The 16,342-nt window shown below is 38.6% G+C and overlaps 1 protein-coding gene across 1 annotated transcript in view; it reads left to right on the plus strand.

Annotated features, from left to right (window-relative positions):
- The first annotated feature begins 7,811 nt into the window (after positions 1 to 7,811).
- The window catches only part of wdr11 (WD repeat domain 11), a 58,280-nt gene continuing 49,749 nt past the window's right edge, over positions 7,812 to 16,342 (plus strand). Inside the window, exons 1-5 of the mRNA XM_031284114.2 lie at positions 7,812 to 8,047; positions 9,132 to 9,243; positions 10,575 to 10,728; positions 11,303 to 11,476; positions 12,467 to 12,668. Of these exons, the coding sequence (XP_031139974.1) occupies positions 7,962 to 8,047; positions 9,132 to 9,243; positions 10,575 to 10,728; positions 11,303 to 11,476; positions 12,467 to 12,668 (728 nt within the window). The 5' untranslated portion in view covers positions 7,812 to 7,961. The remainder of the gene's footprint in view (positions 8,048 to 9,131; positions 9,244 to 10,574; positions 10,729 to 11,302; positions 11,477 to 12,466; positions 12,669 to 16,342) is intronic.

Here is a 16,342-nt window from a genome sequence, read left to right on the forward strand (position 1 = left end):
CTTTCTGCCTTAGGAAACCAAGTATACAAGGTTTGAATCACGGAAAAATATACTAGTGATTACTGTTACAAAAATGATTTGCATGACTGTAAGACGTCTAAAGCTCTCAAGGCCTTTGCACCATCCCTATGCTACTCTTCCTTAGTGTAACTAATAGGCGTTCGAGCAGCCTCGTCTGCCCTGCATATTGAATAAAGTCTTACTGTTTTATTGACACATCACACACCCAAGGTTTAATTCATTTAGTTTAAACTACACTTGGGAGATGCTGGTTTTCTTTAACAGCATTCTGTGTCTGATCGTCCGTCACTCTGTCATTTATTAGACCTTAATATAACATCAAGAGGGAGGCCACAGCAAGAATAGTAATAGGTCATTCTGACAGCCACATCAGCATATGTGGTTTGTGTTGATGAGGCATCGAGTGTGGCTTGGAAAACGAAAGCACCACTTATGGTTCTCTTGGGGTCAGGTTTAAGTGACACTGTCTACATTAAATATTTTTTCTACAGTCCCTGAAATGAAGCTGACAAATGCTTGTTTAAGGTTAGTGTATGTGAATTCATATTCATCACACAGTTTCTCATCGTTGAGTGCCTAGTGTTTTTTTACTCTTTCCCTCCAGTATTAATATGGTTTGGAGTCTTTAGATAATGCCTCAGAAAGGGCTTAATGACCAGTGTAATCCATACACACACACACACACACACACACACGCACGCACGCGCACGCACGCACACACACACGCACGCACACACACACACACACACACACACACACACACACACACACACACACACACACACACACACACACACGAGAGATGCAAAACAGATGGAAAGAGACACTAAGTGACCACAAAGAGTCTCACAACTATGAAAAGGAGCAAAACAACCACAAAGACATACAAAATAACTACAAATAGACAAAGCAACCACATTGATACTCAAAATGACTACAAGAGACACACAATGACTAAACAGAGACACAAAATGAGCAAAGAGAGATACAAAGCAACTACAAAGAAGAGACAAAATCTCCAAAAAGAAACACAAATCAGCTACCAAGAGACCACTTAGTATTTGAGCTTTTGATCATATTATTTGATCTTCATGAGCAGACTCCATCTGCTCAGTTGTCCTGGAAATGTAAATGTTCAAATATTAATCTACAGATTTCTCCCTCATGTTGGCTTAAAAGTCCTATACGTGCTTAGAATATTTTTAAAGGTCGAGGCTGAACGTTTAAACTCAACATTCAAATATCTACCCCCCCACCCCCTTGCATAAAACACATTGATGTTAATCCATTGGCACTATCCTACAAAATCACTTTCATTTCATCACCTCCTACTTTACACCCAGATGTGGCTCAGACACCTTTATTGCTTTACAGAGATATTGTACAGATACATGGCCTTCATTTGCACTGGGTTGATGAAAATCTCTTTATGGGGAAAAATATATCTATGCATGCAGTACAGGGGTAGCATCCTCTCTCATGGGCTTTCATGAAATGATGATGCCCAGCAATGAAGCTCATTATACATGTATATTGTCAACCAAAAGCAAAGCCTGTTTCTCTGTAGTGAGGGTGAAATAGATGTTGAGCAATCAAATGGTAAGTCCCTGAGGTGATCGCTTCCCTCCTCTTCTATAGGTACAAGGTGATTGTATGTATTATAAACCTAATGGTTCATGTCATCATGCCGTTCATATCCTCCGTGTCACTCCTGATTCTACTATATTTATGATACATAAAATGGGTCCATTATGTGTAATTTTCCCAACGTGAAGAAATTATGCAGCCTGAGCATAAAATGATGAGACATTTGCTGTTACAAGCCAGCAATTTAAAATATATTTCATAGCAGCAGAAGTAATAGAAACAGTGCTGCCAATTACACAGATGACAATGTCTTTACTATATGACTCATTCAGGCTTTCATTAATATTCATATGGCAGATGTTCCAATTCAATGAAAGTAAATCAGAGATGTCTCGTGGGGATCTCTCTTTTCATAGTGTGACATCATAACTCATTCTGACATCTAGTGCTGTAACCATCAAGCGAGACTGTTTGAAATATGGCAAAAAAGCTGTAACACATTCTGGAGGCAGGATTCAAAGGGCTGGTCCATTTGTGTGGATCTGACATGCTTCATAAGCAACAGAAGGTCTGGTGATGAGAAATCATAAAAATGTTTTTTTTTTAGCAACCTCAAACTTTTCAAGTGAACTAAGACGTGACGTAGAAAAACATTAACTTGGATCTCCCATATGGACCGCTACGGTTTTAGAGAAATCAATGAGAATGTTATTGCCCTGTTGCCTCTGTTTTATCTTCCCTATGCCCACTGTGCTCGCAGAGGGATTTCTGCTGATGTGAAGATCAAGAGGATGGCAGCCAGGCAGGAGAGCCGAAATGACAGCATACAGACTCTGGGGGGGAGCTTTTGCTTGTCATTAATTCTCTGTTTTCTGAGAAACATTTTTTAAAAAACATGACGGGGCTGGATTTTGTTATTTGTTTTGTGTGTGTTAAATGTTTGGAGGTTTTGAATCACTTTCAAATCCCACTATTCTCTCCATCTGTTGAATCACTGACCATAGTTGACTCATTTTTTGGCCCGTGCTCTATCACTGTCCCTTTTAGCTTTTTTTCTTTTCCTATTTACTTATCCTATTCCAGTATCAGCCATACCCTCAAAATATAACGTCAAAAATAAAATTCTCTAAAGAAAATCTCCTCCTGCTTAGTTTTAGCTAACATACTACTTTTTATGAACTCTGAAATATTTAAACATGGGCTCTTCTGGTCTGCATGCCATGAATCATTTCTTCAACATCTTATATCCGTCATGGGCAAATATTTGAATATTTCCTTGTAGGGAACATCATCGGTTTTGTATAAATTAATGTACAATGCACGCAGTATATCAATAAAACATTTCATCATGTACATACACACATCTAAAACAAGTGTGGGTATACTGATGGGAAGCAGAAATAATAGGGGATATATCACAGGGTTGACGGCCAGCAGTCGAGTGCACTCAGAGCACTCAGGCTCTAACCGGGTTTTTACGTGACCCAAAGTGTGATTATCCCTGCCTTCCATTTTCATTATGGAACCTTCATTACACATCTCTGCCCAGGTCTCTTTGCCACATAGCCACAGAAACTTAAAGGCTTTCAGACGAAAAACAAGGGAGAGACTGATTTATTACCTTTCACCATATCAAATAATGCCTGCGCTGTGAGGGTAGCCTGACTAAATGCCTTCTTTCCGATCAGGAAGCAGGAGAGAGAGCTGAGGTAGCCGAGTGACTGGTGGAGAAAGCTTAATGCATGTAGCAAGCTTAAGACACTCATATTCTTCTCAGGAGTTGCTAGAGACCAAACAGAGCTGACAGTACAGTGAATATTACACTCGTCAAAGAAACACGTTTTTATTTTTTAAACTGATGTTTTTCAGTAATTACCAGTTTTGGAAGGCAGTAACAAATAATGTAATTTCACTCAGATCAGAACGACGACTGTATGTGTCGCTCTGGATGGCAATTACAAAGAATGCATTTTGTCATTTATTACACTACAGAAACACAGCTCTGATGGAATGCTCTTGTCACTCTGTGTTAACATATTGGACCTGAACAACTTAATATCATAATGGTATGTCAGACCTGTGTTTTTATGGGTTTGTTTTTGCAGTCTTTCTGGTCAAAAATGACCCGATGAACCTTGTACACAACTGTCAACATAACAACGTCCAAATGCACTGTATGTGGATGTCAAGATGTGAAAGTCTTCACCAGGTCAAAATAGTCAGTTAAATTACTATAATCAACTGGAAATCAGGCTCAGTGTCTGAATGAGGAAGTGTTAGTGAAAACCCATCAACCAAAAGAACTGTTAACGACTTAACTTGCTAGTTGAGTGAAAAAACATACGATATGGATGTGCCTCAAGAAATGCTCTATAATAGAGGCACATCAAGAGGTAGTTTGACAGTAGATAATAGATAGTAAATTGTAAAAAGGGACAGAAAAGATGGGCTGATTTTGGTCCCTGGCTGTCCCTGGACAGGTTGGAACAGAGAATGTTATGGCTAATATATATATGTTTTCATCTGACCAGGACAACTCAGACAAATCATTCTTAATAGGACACTTTGACATTTTGGGAAATATGCTTGGTAGTGGTCTCACGCATTCAAGTGAGAAAATCAATATAAATTTAATTTCTGTGCACCCGCTGGCTACACTTCCTCCAAAGAAAGAAAGGTTTTGTTTTAATCAAAACAGGTATTGAAAAAAATATTCTTTTTTAAGTCTTACCTTCTTCCTAATGCATCCGTTTAATAGGGGAAAATGACTTAAATGAGAAATGCTTAAATGAGATCCTTTAGACACTGTTCTCTCATTCTCCAACATAAATCTAATTAAATCATACATACATACAATCATACATTTTTACCATAATTTCTCTATTTGGTGAATCATTTGGTAAATTTCCATAGACGCCTAAGACAATTCCGGGTATCAACTCAAATACTAAGGAATTTCTACTTCTGCATCATTGAGAGCGTCCTGATGGGGAACATCACTGCCTGGTACAGAAACAGCACCGAACAGGACTGTAAGGCCCTGCAGAGAGTTGTTTGTTTGGTCTGAACATACTGTACAATAGGTGGTGCCCTACCCGGCCTGCCTAAAGGATATTTAGACCAGGCATTGCAAGAAAAAGCCTAGGAGAATCAATAAAGATCCAACAGCCTTTCCTCCCTGTTGAGGTGAGGAAGAAGGCACGGGATACACCGAGCCAGCACTGAGAGGCTCAGGACGGGCTTCTACCCTCAGGCCACTAGCATACTAAATGAGGACTGCCTATACACAATTCACTATCATGACTTTTTTTAATGCATTCAGTAAATTGAAGGAACTAACAGATTACATTTGACATAAATTGTATTTTTTTATGATTTCATATTAAATTGAATTAATAAATGTAAAAATTTTGATGGAATAACTCTTCTTTGTTTTATACAACTGAAGCCAAAATGCATGACATATTGTTCTTTCTTTGACATTGGGGAAAGATATTTAGTATGCTGCTGTTGAAGCTGCTCAGATTGTATCACATTTATCAACAATGTATTAGAGTCATGACCTGTCAAAATGATATTCACAACTTTGGTAATCTCATGGAAAACAGCTATGCCTAAATGAAGTTTAAAGACATGTGCTTCAGAGAAGAGCGAGAAATAGTTTCATAATTCTATATCAGCTCATCTGTGTTCCTAAAGACAGCAGGCCTGCAATAATTATGATGAATACGACAGATTATGTGTGTGTATATTAAATGTGCAGAAAACCATGACCATAAGATGATTTTGAAAGACATGAGATGTCAACCAATTGACAATGAATATGCAAATCAAAAAAAAAATTATGGGATTGGTTGAAAAAAAAATCCAATAACCTAACACAAACATGTTCATTTGGTCTGTCTGCCACAGAGGGAATATAAGAAGATTGGAATTCCTTTCCTGTATACCTGGATCTGTACATGGACTTAGTTCACAATATGTCTAGAGAATGAGAATCATTTTAAAAAGTTAGGTATGTTAAAATTACCATTTAATTTTAATGATTTTACTACATCATACAGTGTGTAAATGTAGTATGTGGTACAGTTAAAATCCAGAGTGTGAATGTTTTATTACAAGTCCCTGAATAAAATTGCCTAAAATAATATTTTCTCCCATTCTCTTGTATAATGAAAAACATCATTAACAGTGCTGCATTTGTAATCAATGAACCATGAGTGAAAAAGTGGAAGAAAGAAGAAAGTGAATAGGTAACCTGAACATTTTGATGGTAAAAAAAAAAAAATGTCCTCCCATGTCAGTGTCTCTCCTACAATGTCTCTACAAATGAGAGAAACGCGCTTTGTTTATATGGAAACTTGTTTGTGCAATAAGTCACAGGAAAAAAAGGATCCATCTTTCTCAAAGAGGTTTCATGAGAATCAATCAAATGCTGTTATCTGGTAATGATAAATCTTTCTTAAAGTCATCAAATCATAACAGAAAAACTGTCCTTGTTCTGATTTATTTATATTTCTGCACTTTCAGTCCCTCATTATGACAGGTCTTGTTTGACTCTATATATTTTCTTTATGTTGCACTGCAAACTTTGCCTCAATTCACCAGAAGAGAGAATCTCGAATTTGAAGGCTAACTTCTGCCAGAATGTCATAATCTGCCATAATCTAGGAACAAAAATCTCAAGGTGTTGTTTAAAGTCTCCAACGAAATTTGGCCTATTCATAGTTGGCTATGCATGACAGAACACAAAGAAAGATTTGACTGCAACAATTTGAATATGTGTGATAAAGACGTGTAGGAGATAAAATAAGTCAATCAAAAATCATCCAAGACATTATAGGTGTTTCTCCGCCGGAGTCATGGCTGTGTGTTCCACTGACAGCTTGTTTGACTGCAGGGCGCAAGTGCCATGAAATAAAAGGCAGAAAGATTTTGACAATTTGTACTCCCAACAGTTACTGTATATAAGGCAGTTTATATTTAAGTTGCACAGCTGTGGTGGGCTAAAGCCGTTCACTCTTCTCCCTATTTACTTGTGTGCTGCTTCCAAGTCCATCAGACTAGAATATGACGTTAACACCTTCCTGCGGGACGCTGCTCCTAGCAGTATGCACACTCTGAACCGCATAGGGTCTCTCCAGTATTTCAGACTTTTCTGCACCCAGTGGGCATAAGATCATCAGTGTCTGATGGCAGTCATACAGGGGGCAAATTATAATGACTGCTAAGTTGCTGGGACAATTGGTTGTCATTAGATGTTGTTAAACATTTATCAAGATGTAATGCAAATTCAAATGATGGGAAAAACCAAACTATTTGAGTAAATAAGTCTTTTTGGTGTTTGGTTTACTCCGTGGTGTTCTTGTTTCCTAACTGCGTCACGAGTTATGGATCACGCTGTGCTTGTGCAAAACCTAGCGGCAGTGGATGACAGACTGCGGACAGAACAGAATGCAATATCACTTTTCCGCATATTTACATGTTTATGCTTGTTGAACAGGTGTACAATAAAGTATTGATGTTTTACTCGCAAAGTTTTTATTGCACTTACAGTAACGGGTGTAGTTGGAGGAGCTCAGCCCTGGGTTAGGGTTAGGGTTAGGCCAATGGAGAAACACCATCACCCACGTCATCACACACTCTGACCAATGGTGTAACTTCATCACTCACTCACTCACTCAGCGACTCAGTGACAGACTTTCGCGCTGCAGTGCAGTCCACCTATAAATGGGTTTTTGAGGTCCTAGATTTAAAGACATCAAACTGTACTTTTAGAATTAAATGGCTTGTACAATATTTGAAAAACAAGCAGAGTATTTGGCATATTTTATGTAGTTATATTTTGGATTTAATTGGTGGCTTTAAATCAAACATTGGTTAAAGATGAAACAATAACATTTCCCAGTTCTTACTAGATATGTACCATCTTAACCCTTACAAAAATCTATATTCACAAATCAAGCACAGAAAAAATATCGAAATTCTCATTTTTCACTTTTACAGTGGCTTGACTGTTATGACACTATTGGATGTAAAAAAATAAATAAAAAAATTAAGTACACATCAATATAGAATGCGACAATAACAATTACATTTTTCTCAATAAAAACATTTGACATTTTGAAAGAATTTATTAATTAAAATAACATTTTGGTTCCGCACTGACAGATGTGAGGCGCCATTCGTGGAACCCTGTAACACTGGGATTTGTTCCCACACGGCGTTTTCATTTAGAAACACTGTTTTGCTTCCTGTTAGGATTCTCAACAGAGCCGAAGGACAGAAGCTAAGAAGTTGTAGCAGCTTTTGGTCAACAAATGTTAATGTAGCATAAATACTGACCAACAATAATGATTCCATACACTGTCAACATCAAACTCGCGGCTCGGACGTTGACTGGCACTCTTAATTTGCAGAATAAAACCGCTGTAGATTGGTGAGTAACGTTACTGCATCTCTTCCGTTAGCATCATATTGTAGCTGGTTCATTTGTTCAATACGCTCGAAAAAACTGCTAATTACGTTGTATGTGTTTCATTATATTGTTCCCTTTCGTTGCTGCCTGAAAAATGGCAGTTATGTATGATGCTGACAGTGAAGCTGTTTCTCTCAACAAACAGAGATATGTAACGTTAGTGTGTCTTGTGTCATGTGATGTGATGTGATGTGACAGTTTGCTGGGCCTGATGCATTTCTTATCTTCCCATGGTAATCCAACACAGACCGTGACTGCAGTGTTACTTCCTTTAATTTATTGCATTGCCTGCAACGTCCAGAAATATTACCTTTGCACCAAGTTTAATTCCACATAGTCCACATGAAGCTGGCAATGATTAATATGTTCATTTTGCAATGCTAAGAATTCTCACTGCATTGGTTATCTTTAAAAAAAACAAAAACACTTTCAGTGTAAATCGTTTGGATCTTATTTACCTCAGGCAGGTAGACAACATGTGAATCATATTGTAAATAAGTCATTATTTTTGTTGTAAATGGTGTAGTCTTCACCTGCAGCTGCTCTTTCATTTTTCCTGTTATTATTCTCCTGTTTTGGTTTACAGTCACACACTTTTTTTCAGATGTGAGTTGAATCTGCTGATGCACTGAGGGACTCATTAATTGAAAGTCTTTGTGTGCAAAAACAGGTTTACAGTTTATGTAAAAGTGTCAAAATTTGATATGGAATTGAGTTGTGATTTTTTGTGCAGCCTGGATGCGGTCCAGCATCCACATATACAGATGTTGTGTGCATACACCAAGGTTATAATAGTTTCAATTATTTCAATCAGTCTTTATTTTAAATGTTTCGATTTAATTTGACTATAATAGGATAATAACCCTGATGCACACTGAAAGGTGACGATACAAGTAGACATTGAGTGGTCTCGTGCACTTGGCTCAATGTCCCACGTGACTAACAAACCATCTCTTTTTATTCTATAGTGGAAAGAACGTTCAGCTCCCTCACACCTGCTTCATAATTCACTTTCCTCTTTATCTGTGACTCTCTCTGGCTGTAGGGGATGGCAGGGGCTGATAGCTCAGGGATGTCACTCCAGTATTCTCATCATCGATCCAAAGACGTCTCAGACTATCCAGGTGTTGGAGAGGCACAAAGCTAATGTGGTCAAGGTGAGTTTCCTCCGTAAACTTTCTTCCATCTGTTAAATTGTTTGTATCTTCATAGTAGGGCTGTGACTATCGCTAACGATTGTTTTCATTTTCGATTATGCTTTTGGTTTTTTTTCTGAATTAAAATATTAACCATTTAGTCTACTAAATGTCAACAACTTGTGAAAAATGCCCATCACAATTCCCCACAGCCCAAGTGATGTCTAACCATCAAAAGCCCAAAGGAATTTGATTGACTCTCAAAGAAACAAGAAAAGCAAATCTACCAATTTGAGAACGTGGAAACAGCAAAAAAAATTTTAAATGGTTGGAACAATTAATCAATTGAAATGATATTGACTAATATCATTGACTACTATTTCCGTCTTTCCCAAACTGTTCATTGAATACCTGATTCTTGAAAACAGAAACATGCATCTTACCTGTTGCACTTAAAGTCAGCATAAATGTAAGTGAAGTATGTTTTGTAAGCTTTATATATCTTTATATATCTCCATTGCACTGTATGTCATCCTGTATGTCTTTTACATATAGGCCAGCTTCTTGCAGAATGTGTGCTTTCCCTTTCAAATACAAACAATACAATACATACCTGCTGTTAATACCAGTATTAATGTTAGCATTGTGTACCCTTGAGTTCAGTTGTTTTCGTCACTCTCTGGCAGACACATCCAGCTCGGCTTCACTGTGTAAAGCAACACTGATAAAGGTTGCTCCTGTGTTGATGGATCGTCCTTTTGTGCGTGTGTGTGTGTGTGTGTGTGTGTGTGTGTGTTTTATAGAAGGGTAAATAATGGGCAATAAATTCTACGGTGATTATCAGTGTCTGGGCTCAATCCGAGACTCTCATTCCTCACTCCAAAGAACACTTTAATCTTGTAAAGCACCACGGGTTATTCCTCACCACCCAGCCCGACACAAAAAAGCTTGCTGAATTAAAAAAAAGAAGTAGCCAAATTAAAGAGCATGTCTATTCAGGAACAAATACACAGACATAATCAATTATTTAAACACCAACTTGTTCATACAGTCATTTGTCTTTTTAAGTATAGAGCCTGCATTGGCTGCATTTCAATCTCGTGTGTTTTCTATAGGGTCTGCATTTTTTTCTTCAGTTTTCTGTATCTGTCTGCCCTAAATTATATGGACTGTCAAACGCACTAATACAGAACAATACCTCTTCTAGGTAGATCTACGGTTAAGGAGAAGATTGTTGTATCCGTTGTGTAGGCAAATTCATCATCGTCTATTTCAGATGGCAAAATGTGGAAGCCCCGCAATGTTTCCATAGGGACTTCCAGACACTCATGTACATGTTTTGTGTTTGGTAGGTGAAATGGTCCAGGGAAAACTACTACCACAACGTGAGCTCTCCCTACTGTCTGCGGCTGGCTTCTGGAGATGCCTCAGGGAAGATCATAGTGTGGGATGTGGTCAGCGGCACTGTCCATTGTGAGATCCAGGAGCACTCCAAACCTATTCAGGGTAAGAGATCTTATAGAAACTTGGATTGATTCTTTGTCCATCACTTCTGTGCAGGAAGTGGATATTACCCTGGCAGCTAGGGCTGTCCTCGACTAAAGAAATTCTTAGTCGACTAACACTTATATGATTTTGTCGATTAATCGATTAGTTGATGTAATCGACAGAGCTGTGCTCTTTGAGAGGTGGTTAAGACTAGAAAAGCACAATATAAATGTAGTTAATGAACCATCTGTAAAACTGAGTTTCTCCACAATTAATTCTGCAAAAGCACCACTTTAAATCTTGTGTTTACCAGAAATGTGCTCATAAGTTTCTTGGAAATGAGTAATTAAGCATGAATAAGCATAAAAAATGACTCATCAACTAAAGAAATCTTAGTCGACTAAGACCAAAACGACCGATTAGTCGACTAATCGACTAAGAGGTGGCAGCCCTACTGGCAGCACTGCCAAGGAGACATTTGTTTTCATTAAGATGCTCTTGCCATCATTCTCTGTCTTTTCTCTTACTACGCCTCCATGCTCGTCATTCCCACATTCTCCTCTCTGTCTCACTGTGCCTCTTTCTCTACCAGACATGGAGTGGTTATGGAATCAGGATGCGTCTCGTGATCTGCTGTTAGCCATCCACCCTCCCAACTACATCGTTCTGTGGAACGGAGACACAGGCACCAAGCTGTGGAAGAAGAGCTATGCTGAGAACATCCTCTCCTTTTCTTTTGACCCCTTTGACCCCTCCAACATGGCATGTAGGTGAACAACTCACTGTCCAAAACAATCTGACTCAGATTTAGTTTATTCACTGGTTCACTTTTTCATTTTCTAGCCCACATATACACGTCATGTCTTTATATTTTAGCTGGAGGTCTTATATTTATGATTCATCGAGCTCACACATATCAGAGAGACTGCGCCACCTCTAGAAAGATGCATTGCATTCAGTTATGCAAACCGTTGGTAGATAATAATAGAAAGAGTGATGTGAAGTATTTGGGCATTGTTTTTAATGATAGGCTAACATGGTCACATCATGGTGACTTATTGATGAAAAAATGAAGTCCACGTGTATACTGTATGAGGAAGTTGCAGTCCTTTTAAGGTGAATACTGATGTGGGGAGAATGTTTTTTATGTCAGTGATATGTAGTGTTTGGAGTTACTGTGTGGTGGGTTGGGGTGGGAATGCTGGGATAACCGAGAAGGCCAGGATTGATAGAGTGACTAAAAGGGCTGGAAAAATGGTGGGACAGTTAAATACAGTGGACCAAGTATATGACGACCGTCAGGCAAAAATGACACAGAAAATAACAAGGGACCTGGGTCACCCTCTTCATGGTAATTTGACTGACAGGGTTATGGAACATAGTGGAAGGCTAAGGCCTCCTGTGACACTAACTAAGCGGTATGCTCTCTCTTTTATACCTCAGACTATTAGACAGCACAACAAGCACTTTAAATGTACATCTTTATAATTTCTGTACTGTATTTCTGCATTGTATTGTATATTGTATTTATTGTATTGTATGTATGCCCTGGTATGTATTTTATATAGGCATTAAGGCAGGTATAAGCACTGTCATTTCCATTTTTATGGATGAAATAAACTTGACTATTGGTAACATCAGTTGTTTTGAATAAAGCAGAGATAAATGGAAATTGATATTTGTTCATGTGACGATGCAAAGCACAATACTGAGAGCTGTGACAAGCATTTTTTTTTTTTTAAATCTTTCTTGGCAGTGTTGACCAGTGAAGGAATAGTCTTTATCACAGACTTTTCCCACTCCAAACCACCTGGCAGCGCTGGCAAAAAGGTCTACATCGCCAGCCCCCATGCAAGCCCCGCCCACACCAAGCCTGCTCCCGCCGCTGCCCCGGTCCCTACTGGCGCCAAGAAGGCCCTCAACAAGGTCAAAGTGCTCATCACCAATGAAAAGCCCACGTAAGTTGTAATGTTTTAATAAATTGATTGCATATTTAAAAGCATTTTTAAAATCTGTCAGGCTCTGCCAGGCTTAGGACATCTTCAGCTACAAAGTGTATGTATGCGTCTTTGACCTGTAGTGATTCTTCCCCTGTCAGCATGAGTTAATTATGTCACGTCCTCTGCTGCTCTTATTTGAATAACCAAAGTTTACTTCCGATAGATAGTGAAATACAAAATAAAAAGGTAGCCCAATACCGTGCCATTTTTTGGAAAAAGCTCTCAACAGGTTGAGTCAGCCAGTCTGCATCTTGGTTTGTTGAAATGCCAAATGATACAGTTCTTTTCGCTTTCTGTGACTTGTGTTGCTCCTCTCCCCTTTTCAGCAAGTTAACTGACATGTTGAAAGTGAATTGTGACAGTGTGTCTGTTGATAGAGGGATCTATCTGAAATGATGTTCCTGTAAGAGGATGAGATAACAGGCTCCGACACGGGAGAATAATAATGGATTTTGGATCATGTTTCCATTTTGTGCCTGATCTTTTTTTTCTTTTTCCAACTATCAACCGTCATGATTTGAGAATAATTTGACCAAGTTTAAATTTAAGCTTTTTTGAGGTCATATCAATTAAGTGTAGGTCTGGTGATAAATCAAGGCAATTGTGACTCCATATCCTTTTAATACCCCAACTCACAAGAAGTAGTGACTTACCTCATTTTTATACCATTAAGTGACAAACTTTGTGAATCGTGTAAGTAAATACTTTTGTTTGTTTTAGTTGTGGCCGATCAGGGACAAAAGGCTTTTTGATGTGCTGGCAGCTTCCTGCCTGAGCGGTTGCGACTGTCGAACATGCTTATTTATAGCAGCAGCACCCAGGCCTTTACAAACACTCCATTAATCTTACTTTTCTTTATTCTCTCTCTTGTCGTGTCAGTTTCAGTCTTTGTGTATTCATGTGACACATTCTTCCTTCACCTTTCACGCGTTGCTCTGGAAAATGCTGTATTTACCAGCAATGCTGTATTTACCTTTTGTCTGTGGGTCAGTGTTTGGTGTTTATCAGTGTTACAGTATCTCTCCTCTCTGGCTCTGTCTGCCTGTGGTTGATAGATGGGGGATTTAAACAAGACTCTGCTCTCCCGGACTGTTATCAGAAACATGTTGAATACAGTACTATATCATGCACGTTAGTGTCTCATCAGGCATCCATTAATCTAGTTGTTAGCCAGCACGGATTTGGTCCCTTTATCACAATAATAGACATCAGCTTTCTAGACAAGCATGCCTGTTGTCCATACACAAACACACATGGACACACTCATTTATTTATTTTTCAGCAGAAATATAATATACATTTTATATATTGTAAAAAGTGAGATGTCCATGTCTTTTTTCATTATAAAGCAGGTTGAGGTAATTAGAGCCCGACCGATAAAGGATTTTTAAGGCCGATACCGATACAAATATTTGATGATTTAAAAATCCAATAAGCCGATATATCGGCCGATATATATTTAAAAAAAAAAAATCCAGAAATGCGTAACAAAACATAAACAGATTTCCCTAACATTAGTTATTTGTAGTTAGTTGTAGTTATTTTTAGTACTAAAATAATATGATAATTAGGGTTGGGTATCGTTTGGATTTTTACGATTCTGATGCCGAACCGGTACTTTTAAAACGATTCCGATTCCTAACCGATTGTTGAAAAACTGAAAAATGACATCAAAGAAAGGCTCTTTTATGGAGTTTTTTTATTTTTATTGAAAATGATTTAAATTTAACAATATATTAACGTTTTAAAGTACTGAAATATATAATAAGTAAACCTAAGTCACCTAACACATAACTACAATAATTTAACAAATAACAGTTACACTGTAAATGTTGTTGAGTTGGTATGCCAACCAGCTTCAAACTTTAGCAGTTCTTTTGCAGAAAAATGACCATATTTGCCTTCTCTGGCAAGATAAGACACCTCTCCTGACTTATGGCATGTCCTGCACAGGAGAAAACTCTCTCAGATGGTGTCCAAGAGGCCTGTACACACAGGTATGAGTTTGAAAGGGCAGACAATTTGGGGAGGCTGTCCCGCTTCCCCCACCACCAGGCTACAGGGTCTTGTCCTGAACGATAGACTAGCAGAGCAAGTGTAACATGTTTACTAGTGATCACGTACAGTCAGTGAATGCTTAATATGCTTTTACGTCCGTTTTGGTGAGCCCAGAGGGAAAATATGGCATTTTAAAAGCAGCCTACATTTACGATAGCTAGCTAACGGTAGACTACAGAGAAAGTGTGATATTTTTACGTCTGTTTCGGAGCGTGTACAAAAAGCCGTCTATCAGCAGTGATAGTAGAGTGCATGTTGAAGAATAGTGCGGACACGCGCTTCACACCGCGAGCGGGCACGTGCGCCACTCAGCAGAAAAGGGAGAAAGAAAAAGCGACAGAGGGAAAATATTTCAGTCGGAACCGAAATGAGGAACCGAAATTTTCGTTCTAATCCGGTCCAAATACTACCGTTTGCGTAGGTACCCAACCCTAATGATAATGCAGTTTAAAAATAATAGTTTGTTTTATTGTCACAACAGAACAGAGGAACATCAAAATATATTAAAGTTCTGATAAATAAAATGTATAAAAATACAAACTTAAGATATGAAACTTAAAGTCCTTTGAACAAAAAGACAATAACAACAAAAAATCAAAAGAGTGTTGCCAACAGGGACGTTGTAGAGCGCCCTCTGGGGGACAAACTATGCAACGCCAACACTCAGAACATGGTTGAAGGTAGAGTTTAGATTCTCGGCCCAAGCCCGAGCCCGACCCGAGCCCGACCGGACCTCGGGTCGGGCTCGGGCCGTTATTTTCCGCCACATCCTCGGGCCGGGCCGGGCCTGGGCCGGACCGCGCCTGGGCCGGACCCTTGATCAAGCAATTTTTTTTTAATTTTTTTTATCCATTACCTTATTATCCTATTTGGGTGGGGAGATAGCTATGCCATAATCAGAAATATTATAAATATATATATATATAGGCTATATAAAAGTAACAAATGTGTACAAAAGTTAGGCTGCAGTTACAAAATGCAGCACGTGTCATGCGCGGGGTCTCCTCCTCTCGCACGCATCACACCGGGAGCTTGAAGATGTAAAGAAAAAAAGAAAAACAGGAGAGTTAACTTTGAGCAAGTGTGGAGGAAAGTCGGAGGTATGGAAGCAGTTTAAACAAGTCGTGGGCAGTGACAACAATATGTTGTTCATCATTGTTTCTTTTTTTTTTTTTACGTTTCTTCACTCGGATCCACTTGCGATCCGTTCCATTCTAAACAAACAGCGCAGTTTACATGCTTAGTCCTTGTTGTATTATTCTAAACAGATTTCTGCAGTTCAAACAACTCTGAATTGTAGTTGAGAACGTCAGTTATAACGGCCCACGTATTAAAAAATTGTCGGGTTTAAATCGGGCTCGGGCTCATAATTACAGTTAATGTTTCGGGCCGGGCCGGGCTCGGACACAACGTGCTCGGGCTCGGGTAGGTTCGGGCTTGATTTTTTGGGCCGATCTAAGCTCTAGTTGAAGGGTGTTTCATCTGTTTTTATTTTATTTTTTTAATATTCAATTGTCAGAATCACTTGTCATTTGTCATTATAAATGATTGTGATGAATGAATATTTAAAAAAA

The sequence above is a fragment of the Sander lucioperca genome, chromosome 15 (genome assembly GCF_008315115.2).
Source record: "Sander lucioperca isolate FBNREF2018 chromosome 15, SLUC_FBN_1.2, whole genome shotgun sequence".
In the NCBI taxonomy this organism is placed as follows: domain Eukaryota; kingdom Metazoa; phylum Chordata; class Actinopteri; order Perciformes; family Percidae; genus Sander; species Sander lucioperca.